A 17,490-nucleotide genomic window follows, 5' to 3' on the forward strand; every position below is an offset into this window, starting at 1 on the left:
CGACGGGTGAGAAGGCTGCTGGGGCCCCACCTGGGGAAAGTGCCATGGGCGAGGCAGGGGCTGCTCGAGAAGGGAGCAACTGGGTGGATCAGAGAGCAGTGGGATATGGCAGAGCCCCCAGAGGTTGGGATACATTTCAGGTAAGCGGCAAAACACGCATGTGCTTATCTGAGTGAGACCCAAGATTCTCCATCTGTGCACCCACAGACCTGGGGGCTGGCCCAGCCCAGGCTCCGTGCACACCAGTGCTTGCTGGTGGTAGGGTCAGCTCCAAAAATACCCTAGCCCTGGAAGCACCAATGCTTCGCCCTGCCTAAAACCCACCTGTGACTCACCAGCTCCGAGTAGGGGAGTGAGGGAGGTGGGGCGAATATCTCTTTCTCGTGGCCATGCCCCTCCCACTTCCCTCACCGGCTGGGGGGTGGGTCTGGCAGGCGAGCAAGCTAAGTTTAGCAGCTGCCATTTGGCAAGCTGGGCAGGGGGCAAGTCAGAAAGGAGGAAGGTGCAGCCATGGGGGGCGATGACCAGCAAGGCGCGTAGCCATGGGCACCATGGCGGGTTTTCAATGTGTTGTGGCAAAGCACGAGCAGGAAGAGGAGCGAGCGCCCGGGTGGGCAGGGGGAGCCTGTGGGACAAGGACCCTCATTGCCATTGTTTAATGTGCAGGGCAGAAGACAGGATGCAGAACCACGGCAAACCCTGCCCCCGCGAGCCCCCCACGTAGTGTGGTGGTGAAGAGAAGAGCGTACAGCGGCCTCAGAAGTGCATGATCATCAGCCCTTCGCCAAGCAGATTGCACGGGGAGCCTCACATGCAGCGGCAGTTCCCCATCATGGAGGGTGCAGAGCCAGGTCCCAGGCATGCACCATGCACCTGGAGTGCTCCTGCATTCTCTGCACGTTACCTCCTTCCTTCCCACCAATTTTCACAGCTCTTTTCAAAGCTGAATTTGATTCTTGTTTTCCAACCACTGCCGCCTGCTCCTGATGTGGAGACCCGGGGGGAAGAGAAGCCACACTGACTCGAAGGAGACAAATTTCGTGTTGCTTTAGTGGGTCTTGAGAAACCCTCCACTGTGAGCCACCACGTCTGCTGCTCCTCCGAGATGCCGGCATTTCCCCTCGCCCGGGCGGAGCCGCCCAGCTGCCTACTCAACCCCGCAGTCCCAGCAAGTGTTTGGTGAACAGCCCTGCCAGCCACACTACTGAGCAGGGACTCTGCAGTAGAGCAGGGCCCCTGCAGTAGAGCAGGGCCCCGTGGATGCTGCCCTCAACACATGTGCTGCACCAGAAATATTCACAAGCTGGTGCTGGGACCCGGCAGCCGAAGACTGCAGCTGAGCAGTGCAAGCCGCTGGCTGTGCCAAGGTGCTGAGATCTAGGCCACTCCTATCAAGGACATGCCCGTTGTCAGGGCTGCTGCTGCTGCTGGGAAGCCCCCATGCATTCAGCAAACCCTCCCAAAGGAGCAGGGCCACTCCACGCTTACATCTCTCCCCCAGAAGCAAAATGCTCTTGTGACACCAGCATGACCCTGGAACGGGGCTGGACCCAGCTGTCCCATCCCGAGGCCAGAAAAGTGGCTGGGTAACGGCCGGAGAGGGCGTCCCTGAGCCTGCGATATCAGCACCACAGTCCCGTCAGTCTCTGGCGCTGGGGTCATGGTGTCAGCGCGGCCATACCGCCGGGCACCCCTCCAGCACTACGGGCTGGCAGCAGGACTGTGATTGCTGGGCAATGCTGGGTTCAGATTAACACGTCAGTCCTGCTGTGCCGAGCTGCGCCATGTGGCTCCGCTGGGCGTCAGGACCAGGTCCTGTCTCATCCCCCTCCTGCCGCCAAAGGACTCAGGCGCTCCGGGAGATGCAGCCCTGGGAGGGGAGAAGATGCACGGAGCCACAGGTGTCGCGGTGCATGCGCTGGGTGATTAATTGGCCTTCCCAGCATTTATCCAATTATGGGAGACGCCTCTTCCGGCTGGAGAAATAATCAGCCTCTAATCCCCTTAGGGGCAAGCCTGTCCCTGTGCTGAGCCGTGGAGAGGGGCTTGTCTGTATTGCTACTAACCAGCTTGGGGGCTGCGCTGCCAAGATGCACCTCAGCACAGGAGGAAGAGGCGGCTGAGGGCTGTTAACTCACTTGTTCAGAAACCCTAATTAGAAAACCAAATGAATCACTGAAGCTGCTAATGAGGAGCTGGGACCTTGCTGGCCTCGGGGTATCCACTGCATGGGCGTGCCAGCCCAGCTCCTTTGCCGAGTCACCTCAGACAGCACCTCAGCCCAGAGGAGCATCACGGTTTGGACATAGTCCAAGAACAGCAGGCTAAATAAATTAGCAGCCAAGCATGAGTATCCCAGAGGATGCCTGCTGGAGTCAGGACCTGACCTGACCCCACCTGCAGTTCAGGTCTAAGCCACTGAAAATACACAGTTCCCCGCTGAGAAGAGATTTCGGCCCCCACTCATCACACACCTCTGAAGTGCAGAGTCCTGAGAGCTGGCACAAGGGATGGTTCTCCCCAGCCCAGAGAGGACCCTCGCAGCCCTCTGTAAAGGAGGCAGGAGAGTCTGGCTTTAGCTAAGATACCTGCAGTGGGCAAGGGGTGTGCGGGGGTGTGTGTGTCTCTCTCTCACACCCTCCCTATAGGTTTGTCTCTGGCACATCTGCAAGCTTTCAGATGTATAAAAACAGTTTCTAGTCATGCTGACACCTCCAGGAAACTGCACATTTGCCTCTGAGATGACAATATTCTGTGCTTATGTACTGCTTCCTCTCTCAAGCCCCTTCCCCAGGAGGGTCAGCATTAGCAGCTCCATTTCACAGATGGGAAACTGAGATAATGAGGGGGAAGCAACTTGCCCAAGGCCACAAAGCAAGTCAGCTACAGAGAAGAGAGCACAAGCCATGTCTGACTTCAAGCCCACTACTCCATCAGATCACAACTGCCCTTGGGACAGCCCTGAGGATCCCAGATCCAGGCAGATCCACCTCCCTAGCAAAGCTAAGGAGCTGCATCTTCCTGTCTGTAGCCTGTCAGGAACCCTGTGGAGATTAACAAGAGGGACTTCAAACACCAGTGCATAGCGCTGGCCTTTCCTCCCACCTGCCCCATCCATGCACAGCTGCTCAGAATAAGAAATGAAAGGCTGAGGCAGGAGGACAAACCCAGCTGGGCTGCACCGAGACTGGCAAAGAAACGCAGTGACACGAAGCCAAGCTGCCTAGCAGAGGAGGCAGGAAGGCGTTTCCAGTGAGGAGGAGGAACTGACCAGACAGAGGGCATGGAGCTGCAATACCAAACCGAGAGCCCATGCGAATGAGGGAGAACTCTCCAGATGCAGCTCTCCTCTGTGCAGCGCTGAAAGCCCGGACAGGGCACTGCCATTCCTGTGGGGGCGATTCTGCATTGGCACTAACTGGCTGGGATTCCAGGGGTCGCCCTCGCCCCTGAACGAGGAGCACTAGACACAACGACACCCTGGAGCTGCACGTTCTGGCACCTCTCAGCGAAAGCCTGAGTGCAGGCGACACACAAACCTTAATCCCTGGCCACAGCTAGACATCAATAACTCTCGGTCTCCTCACAGCACGCTCACATTGCGACTTTCTCTGCCTCTGGGTATCAGGCCATAGAATTCCCTGCAGTTCTGCTCCAGCCGCTTTCCTTTGCTAGTTCATGCTCTCCGGCTGCACACAAGCTAATCTCATGCCCATGAGTACCGTCTGCTCATGGTTGGGCAGCACTCTGGCTGGGGAGCCATGCTCAAGGGAACGCTGAGCCAAACATGCATTGGAGAGCAAGGACAGACAGTAGGCAGCTCAAGAAGAGCCGCTGCTCTGAATCAGCCCCAGCCCTGTACGCAGAGCAGCTGGACAGGGTTTGCTAACAGGGTTTGCAAGTGTGAGATTAGTTCCGAGCTGCTCACATGACATGTAAGCAAAGTCCGCTCTTGGCCTGCAAGGACAAGGACCATGGAAAGGGATCTGCACAGGAGGGAGCCAGGCAGGGCAGGAGGGTTACTGCACAACACAAGGGTGGGTGGCTAGCTGGCTCCCCAGAGGGGCTGGCCTGGGCCAACGGTGCAGGGAATGGCACTGGGGGTGAGCATGGAACCAAGGCCCCAGCATGGTGCTGGGGTGCTGTGCTGCGAGAGGCACAGTCTCGAGCGCTCATGGTCAGCAGAGGTGCCCAGCACTGAGTCAGGCCGACGATCCTGCTGTCTGAGCTGAACATCAGTCAGGGTAATTCCATCCTGCTGATCTGGACCCCCCACACATACACATATATTCAGTGACTCCCCTTGCTCCTGCCCTGAACTGTGTGTACTGGCGTTACTGTCATAGCCCAGAGCATGACAGGGAGAGCGGGCCCTGCAGGAGGGAGAAGCAAGTCAGCTCTCAATGCTCCTCTCTGGCCTGCCCCGCAGCCGCCTCCCCTAGACAGCCCTCGGGGTCCTGCAGCCAGCCCCAGCTCCCTGGCTGAAGGCAGGGGCTCAGGATACAACCCAGACGATGCATGCTGGAGAGAGGCTATTCTGGGAGGCTGCAGGACCAGCAGTGCCCTCCCAGCCCCACGAGGCAGGGCATGGCGCTGCTGCTGACTGGGGCGTGCATGCTGCTGTGAGGCAGACACATGGGGGGAGAGGCAAGGGCAGCACTGGACATTCTGGAAGTGAGGAGGGAGGGGGGACTCTATGCCCAGAGTGACCCCAGACCTGGGCTGCTGCCAGGAGCCAGCTCCCTGCCATGGCACATGCATGCTATCCGTCACCCCCCACATGCACTAGTTGCCTGGTGCATGCATGGACCCTCCCTCTGCAGCTCAGTCACACACGCCTCAGGCTGGACCAGAGCCAAGGGTGCCCCAGGGAAAGCCGGCTGACATTTCTAGGCTCAGGAGGGGCTGGTTTCCTCCCTCTCGGGCACCCCATTCATATGTTGGGAAAGTGTCACAGTCCCTTCCACCAGCAAACAAACGCACCCCCTGAGGGACATCTTCTGCAGCTCCTGGGTCTCCCACCCTGGCCCCACTCACCAACCGTCACAGGAGGGCGGAACAGTATTTATTAGTCCATGTCTATGGAGAGCGTCCACATGGGCAGTCAAAGCCGCTACTGTCGAATCAGAGAGCTGGAGGCACACGGGTCAGCCCCTGCTGCTATGGCCTCCCTGAACCATGGCGAAGTAAATCCCAGCAGGGCTAGTGTCTAGTAGGGATGGAACGGAGATCTCACAAGCAACTTAGCTGAGGCCCTAGGCCATTGAGGCTCACAGAGAGAAGACAGGCACTGCCCAGAGCTTGCAAACCAGGGGAAAAGTTACAAATATTTTGATGGCAAAGCAGCTTTCATTTAAATGAGGAGAGCAGAGAGGCCAGTGGATTCCCAAGGTGCAAGGAGACAGGAAGCCTTCTGGAGGCAGAGAGCCTGTAGCCACTAACCACTAACAGCTGGGCTGGCTTCCTGGTACACCAGGGACACATAAAATACCCCCTACCCCCACACAGCAGGGTGCATACATGCTCACTCCCCCATGCACCCCAGCCCTCTCACCTCACGCAGTTTGTCCATCTCGTTCTGCAGCACCTGCTTGGCCAGCTCTGTCTCGATCAGCCTCTGGCGCAGGTCTTCATTCTCCTCCTCCAGCTTGATCCTCTTCTTCTCCACCACCTCCAGCTCGTTGTGGAGCCGCACAGAGACGTCCTTGGCCACCTGCAAACAGGGCAGGGCCACGTTCAGGCTGAGGCTCGTAAGAAAGAGCGGGTGCAGCGTCTCTAATGCCCGTATGAAAGCAGTGCTCAGAGGGGCAGGCAGGACTGGGGCCCATCACGCGGGGTGCTCTACAAGCACACAAGGACCCAGACACTGCCACAAAGGGCAGCCCAGGCTAGAGGGCTCTAACATTTCCTTGTGGCTTGCAATAGCTTTTCCATCCATGTAGACTGGGGATTTTAAAAACAACATGCAAACAGTAGCCACAGTTTATATAGGGCCTAAAATCTGTGATGAGCAGTAGTAACTAGCCAGCAAGCAGCAGTTCTCAGAGCTGGGCTGCTATGCCCTCCCCTAAGCAGGTGGGAAGCCTGCCCGCTGAGCCCTCTCTGAGCTAGGGGGTTTGCTGCTCTCACTGAGACCCTTCGTTCCCTCCTGCATGGACACAGACTCTGACCCAGCCTCCCGAGAGGACAAACCGTCTTTGCAGGGTGCTGTCTCCAGCAGCGCATTAGCCGCCCTGCTGTACTGGTGGCCTGGCAGTGCTGGCGCAGCCCCAGGAAACAGGAGCTAGTCCGGGATTGCTATTCGAACCGCTTCAAACCCCAGCTCCACTGAGAACGGAGGAGGGAACAACTGACACCAGCAAGAGACATTTACTGTCACTCGTGCACAGCAGGGAGTGCAAATTACAGGGGCCCGAAGTGTAGCAGCCGACGTCCCCGGTGCCCGCTGGATCCCCCGTGTGGCATGGAGCAGGAGCCAGCACGGATCGTTCAGTGGAAACACTGGTCCAACCAAGTGGAGAGCTCAGACACGGGGAAGAGCGCGTCACAGCCAGAGTAAAAATGGCCATGGGGGAGCCTGCAACTGCTGACATAGCCAGAGGGCAACTGTACTGGCCACAGCTCCTGGAGGAAGAAGAGTCACTAAAGTGTCAGTGGGTGACTCAGAAAGACACTGACAGCTACAGAGATCTCTGCAAACAGGTCACATTCCTGCAATGGGTTTGCCTCGCCAGAGTGCTTGGGCTGCCAGAAGGGCCCGAGGCAAAGGCAGATCCGAGCCCCAGGCGAGGAGGAAGGCCAGCTGAATGGATTTAAATCAACTGATCATGGGTTTTAAACACAACTATATCTGTCACACCAGATGGGTTCAGTCTCCTTTGCCGGGTTCCTGCTAGTCCCCCAGGGCTAGGTCTCTGTATCTATGACAGGTTTCAGAGTAACAGCCGTGTTGGGGTCGGGGGGTGTGTGCGCGCGCGCATCCGATGAAGTGAGCTGTAGCTCATGAAAGCTTATGCTCAAATAAATTGGTTAGTCTCTAAGGTGCCACAAGTACTCCTTTTCTTTTTGTATCTATGACCTTTTTTCTATAAACGAAGCACCGAATGGGGTCACAGCCTAATCACCCACCGCTCACAAACCCACGCCTGCCAATCCCAGTGATGGGTTTTGTCTCCTGGAGTACCACCCGGGCCCTGGGAAGGGACACTGCGACCGGGTAGCACCAGGATGTGCCCTCCCCAGCAGTTAGGAGGAGGTTAGCTCTGGGCCAGGATAACACCGCAGTCCCTGTGCAATCTGCCAAAGATCAGTACACTTAATCCCGGGTGGGGGCAGCTGGCACAGACACACGTTGCCATCGCACTAAGCCGATGAGGGGGAAACCATGCCCACCACGTGGGGAGCGCCTCCCAGATTCCAGCAGATCGGAGAGAGAGACAGACAAGGCTCTGATGGCAACACACATGCTAATAACCCACATGAGCTTCACACGCTTGTCTCTCTGCTGGAGGGCGTAGAGTGGCTGAGAGCACCAGAGAAGGGGATTTATACCTGGGGATCCTTCCTGTGCCGGACATCCAAGTCCTTTTCTCCAGGGTACCCATGGCAGTGGGGGACATCAGAGAACCGCTGCGCATTCCTATACCACCATTTCGATTTGCTTCTGGCTCTTCCTTGGGCCAGTGCTCCCCAAGCCAGGAGCCCTCCTCCAGCTGATTCCATCTCACCTCCACTCTGAGTCAGGCCTGCACTGCCCCAAAGGCTGGTAAAGCCTTTTCCCTCGATCCCAGGGTGTCACAGAGTCCCCGGGCAATGCTCTGGAACTGCTCCCTATGAAGCCAGTCAGGACTCTGGGGGAGCCTCCTCTCTGTGAGCAGACTGTCTCCAGGGCAAAAAGCTCACACAGCTTCCACCTTCCTGGGTCTGACCTCGGAGCATTCAGCATCCTCTGCCCCTCCGTGCACTTCCCACAGCGAGTCCGCCCAGGCGGGGTCCTGGGGAAGCCAGAGGGTTCTGCACCCCAACTTCACAGTCAGACATGACTCTTAGCCCGCCAGGAACACAGAAGGTTTATTAGATGACAGGAACACAGTCTAAAACAGAACTTGTAGGTACAGAGAACAGGACCCCTCAGGTGGGTCCATTTTGGGGGGCAGTGAGCCAGAAAACCATGTCTGCACTTCACTCCACGTCCCCTGCCAGCCCCAACTGACTCACTCTCCAGCCCCCTGCTCCTCTGGGCTTTGTCCCTTTCCCCGGGACAGGAGGTCACCTGATTCCTTTGTTCTTCAACCCCTTTAGCTATCACTTGCAGGGAGGAAGGGCCCAGGCCATCAGTTGCCAGGAGACAGGGTGTCCGGCCATTTATGTACACTGGCCCTTTGCTCTGCAACAATTACACCCCCTTATCCCACCAGCTAGAGACTTAAGAAATGCATACGGGAAACTGAGGCATCCCTACAGTATTCAGAGGAAACATTAAGAACAGTCCCACTTCGTCACACGGGGCACCACCCTCAGCCAGTGGCTGTGTCAGAAATGGGGGTGGCTTCCAGCTGCAGTGCAGAGAGGGAGCAAACGGGCGGGCGGCATCTCCATGCCAGGCCAGGCCAGCATGGGAACCTGCAACACAACAGCTGCAAAGGCTGGGGGAGGTACGGGATGTCCCAAGGCAGCCCTGACTGACAGGTTGGACGGGGGGGGGGGGGGGGGGGTGTGAAGACACACAACTGCACAGTGCACAGCTGAGGGGCCAGGAGAAGGAGATGCCCCTTGTTTAACCTTCCGCAGTTATTTGTGCAACACCCCAGCGTAGACTGGTCTCTGGGAACCGGCAAGCGAGCTGTGAGGGCACTGCTGCATGGCAGACAGCGCCCAAGGAATGCAGGCATGGCTGTGGGCCTCCATGGGGAAGGCAGCTTTGATGAGCAAAGTGCTTAATTCCTGTGCATGGGAACACGGCCAAGAGGCAGCTGCTGGGAGTCGAGGGCGGGAGTGTAGGGACAATACAGACTGACACACACATTGGAGCAATTGCTCCCAGCTCCTGCTCCCAGGACAGAGCCAGCCCATGAAGCCAGGCACCCTGTCTCGCCATTCACCTCCCTGCTGCGAGACTCATGGCAAGGGAACAAGAAGATGCAGCCAATGCCTGAGACACTGATCCCCACTCTTGGACCCCGACCTCCAAAGCGAAGCCAAGCCTTCCACCCTCAGAACACAAGTGTCAGCATCCGGACTCATCTCCAAGGCAGAGCAAGCAGGCAGTGTCGGCTAGGGTGTGCAGAACCTAGGGGAGACAGGACCCCCGCTCACGGCCCTGAGATACAGCAAGCTGATTTGACAGGCCTGAAAACCCAGGCCTTGGCCAGCTGCAGAACCGGGCCTCAGCCCTGCTGCTCTCGGGGCTGCAGTCTGACAACACCCACAGTAACACTAGACAGCACCACTAGTCACACTGCCTGTGGGTGCCTGCCACCCAGTCCCCTGGGGCAGCTTCCGGAAGCCATGGCTTCTGGGAGATTTTGAAAGCACTTCCAGGAGTCCAGGGAATTGTGGGACAAGAGATCAAATTCCCCTAATCCCTGTGGCATTGGTCACGTTTCCTAACCCTAGTCTCAAGACAGAGGCCAGGGTCTGTCATGCAGATCCACAGGGGCTCGGGCGCTCTCCAGGGCACTCAACCCAGCACCCAATCGACTGCACAGGGGACGTGGGAAGGCGACTGCCACTGGCTGCAGCAACACCGTCTGGCAACACTGCTCAAGGGAGCTGGGAGCATGAAGCCAGGGTTGCTGTGCGCCAGAGGAGCAGTGCAGGGGGCCCAGGAGAGGAACAGCATGGGGACAGTAGGAACATAAACCCATACATTTGGGTACATTGATTGCAGGGAGCAGAGTTCTGTTCTATCGGCTCTCGCAGGGTCTGTCCCCAGCAGGTGTGGGCAGCAAGAGACTCGCTTTTAAATACACACTCAGACTTTGCCTCATAATTACAGGCCAGTTAGCGCAGGATGCTGGGGAGGAGCCGCCATCACTCACTTGTGGCATGTTTCTTTTCCAGGATCAGCCGCTTTCTGATGCCTGGGGCACTTGGCAACCCAACCCCTCCTTTGTATAAGGGCCCTTGTTTGGCTCAAACTCAGACTTTGCTCAGCTTCCTAACACGAGGATGGAAAAGCGCTTCATGCCACAGGATGGCCAAGTGCTAATCTAAGCCGCGCAGCTGCGGTGCCTGCTCTTGGGGGAGCCAGCTGGGGGAGGGGAAGGTGCCGCCTGGGCTCTGGCTGTGCAAGAGAGATTACAGAGCCAGGGCATGGAGACTTCCTCCTCCGTGTGCACAGCAGGGCAGGGAGGGGAAGCCATGCCCTGCCCAGCTGCTGCAGCGACTTTCCTCTTCTGCCCCTCAGTGACTCTGCAGTGTGAACTCTAGGAGCCAACTGGGAGAGACACAACCCAGGCCCCCCTGCCTTAGTCCTACATCTACTGATTGGCCCCGGGAGGGAGCAAGGCCAGGCCAGGCCCTCTGCCTGCGGAGCGAACAGCATTGGAAAGGGCCCAGAGAAGAGAAAGGGAGGGGCGACGGTGTCCAGCTAGCTGCTAGGAGCAGGATCCCTACTGTCACCGTCAGCACTGAAGACTACACGCTGGCAAAGGCAGGCCAGGGCCTTGCCCACTAACCCTGCCAAGCTGCACTGAACAGCACAAAGACAGCAGGGGGACCACAGCATCTCTGACTCCAGAGAGGGGAGTGATACAGCCCTTTGGGGATCAGCAGATGCTGCAGAAAGGAAGGGTTCAGGGCCAAGCTGGGGGGAGGTGCCTGGTTCCAGCTCCAACTCTTCGCAGGGTTGCTGATTTGGAGGCCTGGGTTCTCTGGGCGACTTGGTTTGCAGGGGATCTGAAGCTGGGAACAGGGGCGCAGACTGTCGGGTGAGAGTCAGTAAAGACTGTTAACAATCCGGCGCTTCCTGCACCTCAGCAGCTGCCTGCTCCCCTCGTTATCTGCAACCCAGTGGCTGTAGAGACCCCCATGCTCCTGCTGTAGAACCTAAGGGTACAGCTACACTCCAGCGCCTCCAGCTGCATCGCTATGGCACTGCTGTTGCCTACATCAAAGGGCTTTTTCCATCGCTGTAGTTAATGCACCCCCACCCCCTGAGAGGAGGTAGCTAGGTCGGCAAGAATCCATCTGTTGACCTAGCTGCCTCTACACCGGGCGACCTAGCTACATAGCACAGGGTGCAGAATTTCCCCCCATCCCTGAGCGATATAGCCAGGCCAATGTAATATTTACCTTTAGAGCAGGCCTTAGGGTTTAAAAGTTTCTACGTGTGATGGTTGTAAAGGTCACCTTCCAATGGCCAACAGCGTTTGGCTAATCCATGGTCACCTTCCCAGTGGTCCTGAAACTCTTAAAGAGCTGTGAACTGCTCCATTCAGTTCAATGGATGTTAACAGTGAACCCTAAGGATGGCAGCTGAAGTGTCAACACTTCTCTGTTTCACTGCTGACCACTTCAGCAGGAACACCTGGTAAATGTGCCTGTCTGTTGGTCTTGGATGCAGTGATAGTTACTGAGGAGTGGAGAGCAACCAGCTGAGGGGTGCTAGGAATTAAAGCTCCACAAAATTCAGATCACTTCTGTCTACCCAGCTCTGTAAACGAGTCTTCAGCGACGCCAGCTACAATCAACAAGGGCTCAGCTCTGCCAGCGTGGCTGAGACATGTGGTGGGAGCCAGGATCCCCCAGCTTTGGCTCCACAAGGGCTTCACCTGGGGCTGAGGAAAAGGGGGAGCCTCTTGTCAGGAAGGCTGAGGCCTCTGTCCTAGCCAGGCTCCAGGTCACTGAGCATAGCCAGCCCCACCACAATGGGGCGAGCTGCATCTGGGAGTGACACTCCCCTGGGAGACCTGCAGGCTACAGCTCTGCAGCTGGAACAATTCCCACACACTCAGCAAAGGTCAGGAAAAGCTGCAGCTTCATGGCCTGCCCAGCTGTACCAAGCCAGCCCTCTCTCCTCCCTCTCCATCCCATCCTCTCTCCACCCCCTCCATCCTGTTGTCCTTTCTCCCTCCCCCCAGCTCCTTTCCCTTACCTCTTCCCCACTTCTGTCCCTTGCCCCCTTGCGGCTTGTGCTATTCCCAATGTCACTATGGCCCCATCCAACTCCTATCCCTTCAGCTAGGGAAGCTCTAGCAGAGGTCCTGAGGCGGGGACCATGCCACAGAGAGCACAAGATGACACAGCCGTCCATCCGGCACCGTGGGTGCTGCTGAGCCGAGCCCGCACCATCCCCGGGAAGCAGTGGAGACACGCAGCCCCCTTTCCCAGCTGCCTGGGACAGTCATTAGCTAGCCCAGACCCTCAGCCAGCTCCTGGGTACAGCTCGCCCTTCCAGGTCCCTTCAGCTGTTCCCCTCTGGGATTCGAAGCAGCACTGGTGGGAGAGCAAATCCCTGCCCGGGAGGCCAGGAGCCCCGGACCCACACATCAGGCTGGGGCGGCACAAGCAAAGGGGCATTCGAGGGGAACAACAGAGGGAAGCGTGGCTCCTGCTGCAGCTGTGCCCTCCCGTGCCCCTCCTTTCCACAGAGAAAGAGGCTGCCAAGGGAGAGGGGAGCCCAGAAATCTCTACCCAAGGCTCCACCGTGCAGAGGAGGGAAGGGGGACGCAGGGTTATGGGGTCACAGTATTGGTCCCCTTCTGATAAGGGGGAGGGGCAGGACCTTACAGACTACCTGCAATGTGAGATGACCCCAGCGGCCCCTGGGACTGGCCAGTTCAACCCCTCACAGCCAGCCAGCACGGAGGGGGCACAGCCAACCCCCCCCGCCCATCCACTGCCCCTCCCCTCACATTGCTTGAGCCAGAGAGAAGCCCACCGCTCCAAAGGGCCCACTCCTCTGCACAGCCCCAGGAAAAGCAGGACAGCAGCTTCCACAGACCAGCAACTGCCACAGGGCCTTCCTGTCACCCCGGCAGTGTGGGGGGTGGGGGGGAGAAGGTGGGGGACCTCCACACCCAGCTGCCTTCAGAGCCACAGCAGCAGGGTCCCCTCCCCCAGCCACCCAAAGAGCAGCAGCGGGCCCTCGCCTGGGGCAGCCTGCCCTAGTGTACACCTCTGGCTGCATGTGGTACCACCCGCCCCAGAGCCAGACCCCACACATGGGCCTATGGTGCCTGGTGGCTGACGCAGCCCAGGGCATTCAGCCGCACTTGCACCGTTATGGTCACTATGGTTATGCCTATGCTGCGGTCAGGAGGAGTGACGTAGCGCGGGCAGGCACACGAGCTAGCGCGGATCCAGCTCACTCCAAGCACGCCGGGGCACCACGCCGTGTGCTGGGATCACGCCGCCTGGCGCAGGGTCCGCACACCCGAGTCAAAAGGGGCCAGGGAGGAGCCAGAACCCTTCCCAGACTCCCGGGAACGCTCCTGGCTGCAGGAAACAGAGCTCTGACCCCAGGGCCTGGTGATGACTGGGGGGCCGAGATTACAGCACCTGAGCCACTCCTCCAGCCCTGGGCCATCCATGGCTGGCCTGGGCTCCTAGTACTGTCACCCACCCTCCCCACACTGGTTTGTCTCACCCACTTGTTGGGTCTTGCCCCTATTAACTGGGATTGGAAATGCCTGGAGCAGGGGCTGTCTCTCCCTGTGTGTCTGGGCAGCGCCTAGCGCAGCAGGGCCTGGGCCTGGCTGGAGCCTGTGGGTGCATCTGCAGTACAAAGTCCCTGGCACAACGGGGCCCCCGTCGGCCGGCCCTTAGGCACTGCCACAATAAAAGTGGTTAATAAGAAATAATAACCATTCAGACAGGACCACACATCAGTCCTGTGCAGCCCCGGGGTCCTGCACACACCACCAGCCCACTGGGCAGCGGGACCCCCGAGATCTCTCTGGCAAGGTCCCCATCCCTGCAGCCTCTGAGCTCCCACGACTAACAGCTTTCTGTGCCCGGAGAGCAGAAGCCAGAGCAGATGTGGCTTGGGCCCGCCTTACCTTGACATCCTGCTCCAGGCTGTGGATGAGCTCGCCGTCCACCTGCCCAGTCTGTGCCACGCGGAGGCTGCGGCGCTCTGCTTTGCGCAGCCGGTACTGCAGGATGCGACAGGTCTTGCTGGCCTGGTCCAGTTGCTGCCGGAGCTCTTGCAGCTGGTAGACATCCTCCTCCATGTAGACGTCTCTCATCTCCAGCATCTCCGCACGCAGCTCCTCAATCTCATCCTGAGAGAGAGGGGAACACGGGCATCAGGGGGGCCCACTCTTGACAGGAAAAGCCCCCACCACAGATCACCCACCCAGTCCTTCTCACTTGCTGCCCTGAGCTGCCCCCCGAGAACACCAGGCCTCAGCCTACAGGGCAGACGTCCCACAGAAAGAAGCTCCTTTCCCCCCAGGACTGTCCATGCCATGCACCAGGTTCACCAGCCACAAGGAGGGGGGCAGCGCCCAGAGCCACCATCAGAAATCGCCAGGCCCAGGGTTCCCTGGGGGTCTCTGGGGAGCAGCAATGACTGTTTCACTCCCTACCTGCAAACACACCCCACAACTACCAAGACTTTCCCTCTCCATGAACCTCTCGCTTCCTTTGTACCAAGCCCACAGAGGATTTGAGGGGTGCCACAGCCCCTCAATGAGATGAAGCAGTTCTGGGGTGCTTATGCTCCCCCCGCAGGCTGCATTAACTAGTAGTGCCCCACGCAGAGCGTCACCACCCCAGAGATACTACACGTGAGCACTTCGTGGTGAGGCACAGAGAGTGCTCTGGCCGCTGTTGGCAGGATCGTGCATTCTGCAAATCCGGAGCTCCAGAGCATGCTCTGGGATTTGCTCCTTGTTGCTGAATCTCAGTGTTCCCTTCCAAGCCATAACACTGTCTAGCCGGCATGGTTGTGAGGAGCAGCTTGGAAACAGGAACAGAGTTTGCCACAACTCCAGCTAGCACCAGACCACAAACACTGGTGCCATTGTGATCCCATGGCGGGTACAGTGTCCTCACAGTCCCCAGGGGCAGCCTGCAGCTCCAGGAAGAAGGAGCTATGGCCCCACCTGCCTCTCCGGGCCCATGAATGAATTTATTCATAGATCCACAGCTTCCCAGGCCAGAAGGGCCCACTGTGATATCCAACACAGGCCAGAGACCAGCCCCACAATCATTCCTAGGGCAGATCTGTTAGAGAAACTGCCCATCTTGATGGCAAAATGGCCATGGATGGAGAACCCATCAGAACCCTCAGTAAATTGTTTCAATGGTGAATTACCCCCACTGTTCAAAATGTATGCCCTATTCCCAGTCTGAATGTGTCTACAGATTCATAAGCAAGCAAGCCATTGCTGACAGCAAGCCCCCCCATGAGCAAAGCAGCCTCGGGCAGAGCTTACCTACCCCATTGTCTGGGGTGCACATGATAATGACGTGATTTACCACATGCAGAGGAAGAGCCAGGATTAGACCTCATGATCACCTGGCTCTTAACAGCAAAGGCAACCCACTAGCCCACATTGCCTCTTGACCCCTTGGCCCCATACTGCAATCGAACCCATACCCTTTCTATCATCAGCACCAGGCTTTAACCAGCTAAGCTAATGGGCTTGGGGCACCCAGCTGTGTGGCACTGGAAGAGGCAAAGGCTTTGCTGTTGGGATCGGATCATAACAATGCCACAGAGAGAGAGCTCTGTGCCAGCCAGACACAGGAGGGGAGCAAAGCCCTTCCCCTGAAGCCACTAGGGTGGTGGCTGCTGACCCCCAGGGGACTTGGGCCAAACCGTACAGGCCCTCGGGATGGCTTAAAGACAAGTTAGGGGAGCTGCTGAAAGGGTGACACCTGCAGCCCAGGTAGTTCTGCAAGGCTGCCTAGGAGCCTAGAGGGGTTTGCAGAGACCACGGAGCCTATTGCAAGCCACACCCGCAGTCTTCACTGGCCACCACCAGTGAGAATAGGACTTGCCCTCTGCTAGCTCTGCCCACCCACACTCTTTCTTCCAAACCCCTTGGCAAGCAATCAAAGGTGAGGAATGCAGGCAGGCCCCTCCCCCATTTGCTTTCCCTAGACTGGATACAGGGCTGGAGGATTCAAGGTTTTAAGGCGGCTTTGTGTTTCCTGCTCGTTTTTTGCATCTGAAATCCAGGTTGCATCTCCTCTGCGCCAGCAGAGCCTAGAGAACTGGCAGGGCCATACCAAGGGAAACCTTCAACCCACCAGTGACAGGGGAGTGGGTTTGATCACACGGCAGGGAACGCTCTTTCTGTTTGTGTTTGACTCAAACTCTTGGGAAACAGGAGAGAAAGAATCTCTCCTTGTTAAAGATTCATTTCCCTGGTGGCCCCTTTCGAATAGGGCTGAGATAGCTCCCAACTCACAGGAGTTCTCCAAAGAGAACCGCAGCTCCCCTTTCCCTCAGCTTTCTGAGGTAAAGAAACCAAGCCCACAACAAACAAAACAGCAAACCTCCCAGCCCTTCTGGACCCCCCCACGAAGACACAAACCTTCCTCCCAGGTCACCACTGAGCCTCAGGATCCCCCTTTGAGGTAGAGCAATATTATCCCATTTTAGAGATGGGGAAACCGGGGTACGGAGTCATGCCATGACTTGTCTAAGGCCAGAGTCAGAGCTAGAATAAAACCCAGGTCTCCTCCCACCTACTGCTGTGCATTTACCACTCGCCCATCCACATGAAAGATGAGGACCCGTTTGCTTCGTTTCATGCTCATCCCTTGCAGCAGCCACATGGACTCGTGTAACACGCAGCCCCAGCCCTGCCCCAGCACGCTGGCTCCGTTCTCTCCTAGCACGGGCAGCTCCACACAGGCCAAGGGATGGAAGAGAATCGCAGCTACGTGAGTCCAGGCAGCCGCTTGACCACCTCCCGCTGTGACTCCCATCACCGAGCTGCCTCCCTACGCTGACACGGCTAATTAGACCTGGGTGATTATGACCCACCGTGTCCCACATACCATGTGCAATGCGGAGATAAAAGAGGGCAAGGGTTCCTATGCAGGAGGGAAAGATCCACACAGGAGCATTACCGAGGCCCTGGGCTCAGCCTCCCCTGCTGGCAAAATCAGTGTTATCCCATTTACACAGATCCCTCCCCAAAGGGACGTTAAATTGCCCAGCCCCGCAACAGAGCCAGTCTGGCTCCTGCCCCCAGTGGCGTAGCTGCGGGGGAGCGGGGCAGCAGCCGCTCCCCCACTGAGCACAAGTGGCGCCATGTCAATGTCTTGGCGCCTTTTAAATTTTCCCCTGTGGAGGGAACAGGGGGAGCGATCCAAAACAAAGACGCCACCCGCTGCGGCGCTTTTACTCACCCGGCGGCGGGACCCTCAGTGCCGCCAGAGACACCCGGCGCGAGTGAGGGCCGGCCGCCGGGGCGCCACCGGGTGAGTAACAGCGCTGCAGCGGGTGGTGCCTTTGTTTTGGATCGCTCCCCCTGTTCCCTCCACCTGGCTACGCGGCTGCCTGCCCCATGCCAGCAGGTCAGG

The 17,490-nt window shown here is 58.0% G+C and overlaps 1 protein-coding gene across 8 annotated transcripts in view; it reads right to left on the reverse strand.

Moving 5' to 3' along the window:
- Positions 1–17,490, reverse strand: part of SOGA1 (suppressor of glucose, autophagy associated 1) — a 90,867-nt gene that overhangs the window by 55,080 nt on the left and 18,297 nt on the right. For all 8 annotated transcript variants that reach the window (XM_043526627.1, XM_043526623.1, XM_043526625.1 and 5 more), the window contains exons 2-3: positions 14,004–14,228; positions 5,555–5,713 (exon numbers count right to left, since the gene is read on the reverse strand). In XM_043526627.1, coding sequence (XP_043382562.1) covers positions 5,555–5,713; positions 14,004–14,228 — 384 coding nt within the window. The remainder of the gene's footprint in view (positions 1–5,554; positions 5,714–14,003; positions 14,229–17,490) is intronic.

This window comes from Chelonia mydas, chromosome 13, assembly GCF_015237465.2.
Source record: "Chelonia mydas isolate rCheMyd1 chromosome 13, rCheMyd1.pri.v2, whole genome shotgun sequence".
NCBI lineage: Eukaryota > Metazoa > Chordata > Testudines > Cheloniidae > Chelonia > Chelonia mydas.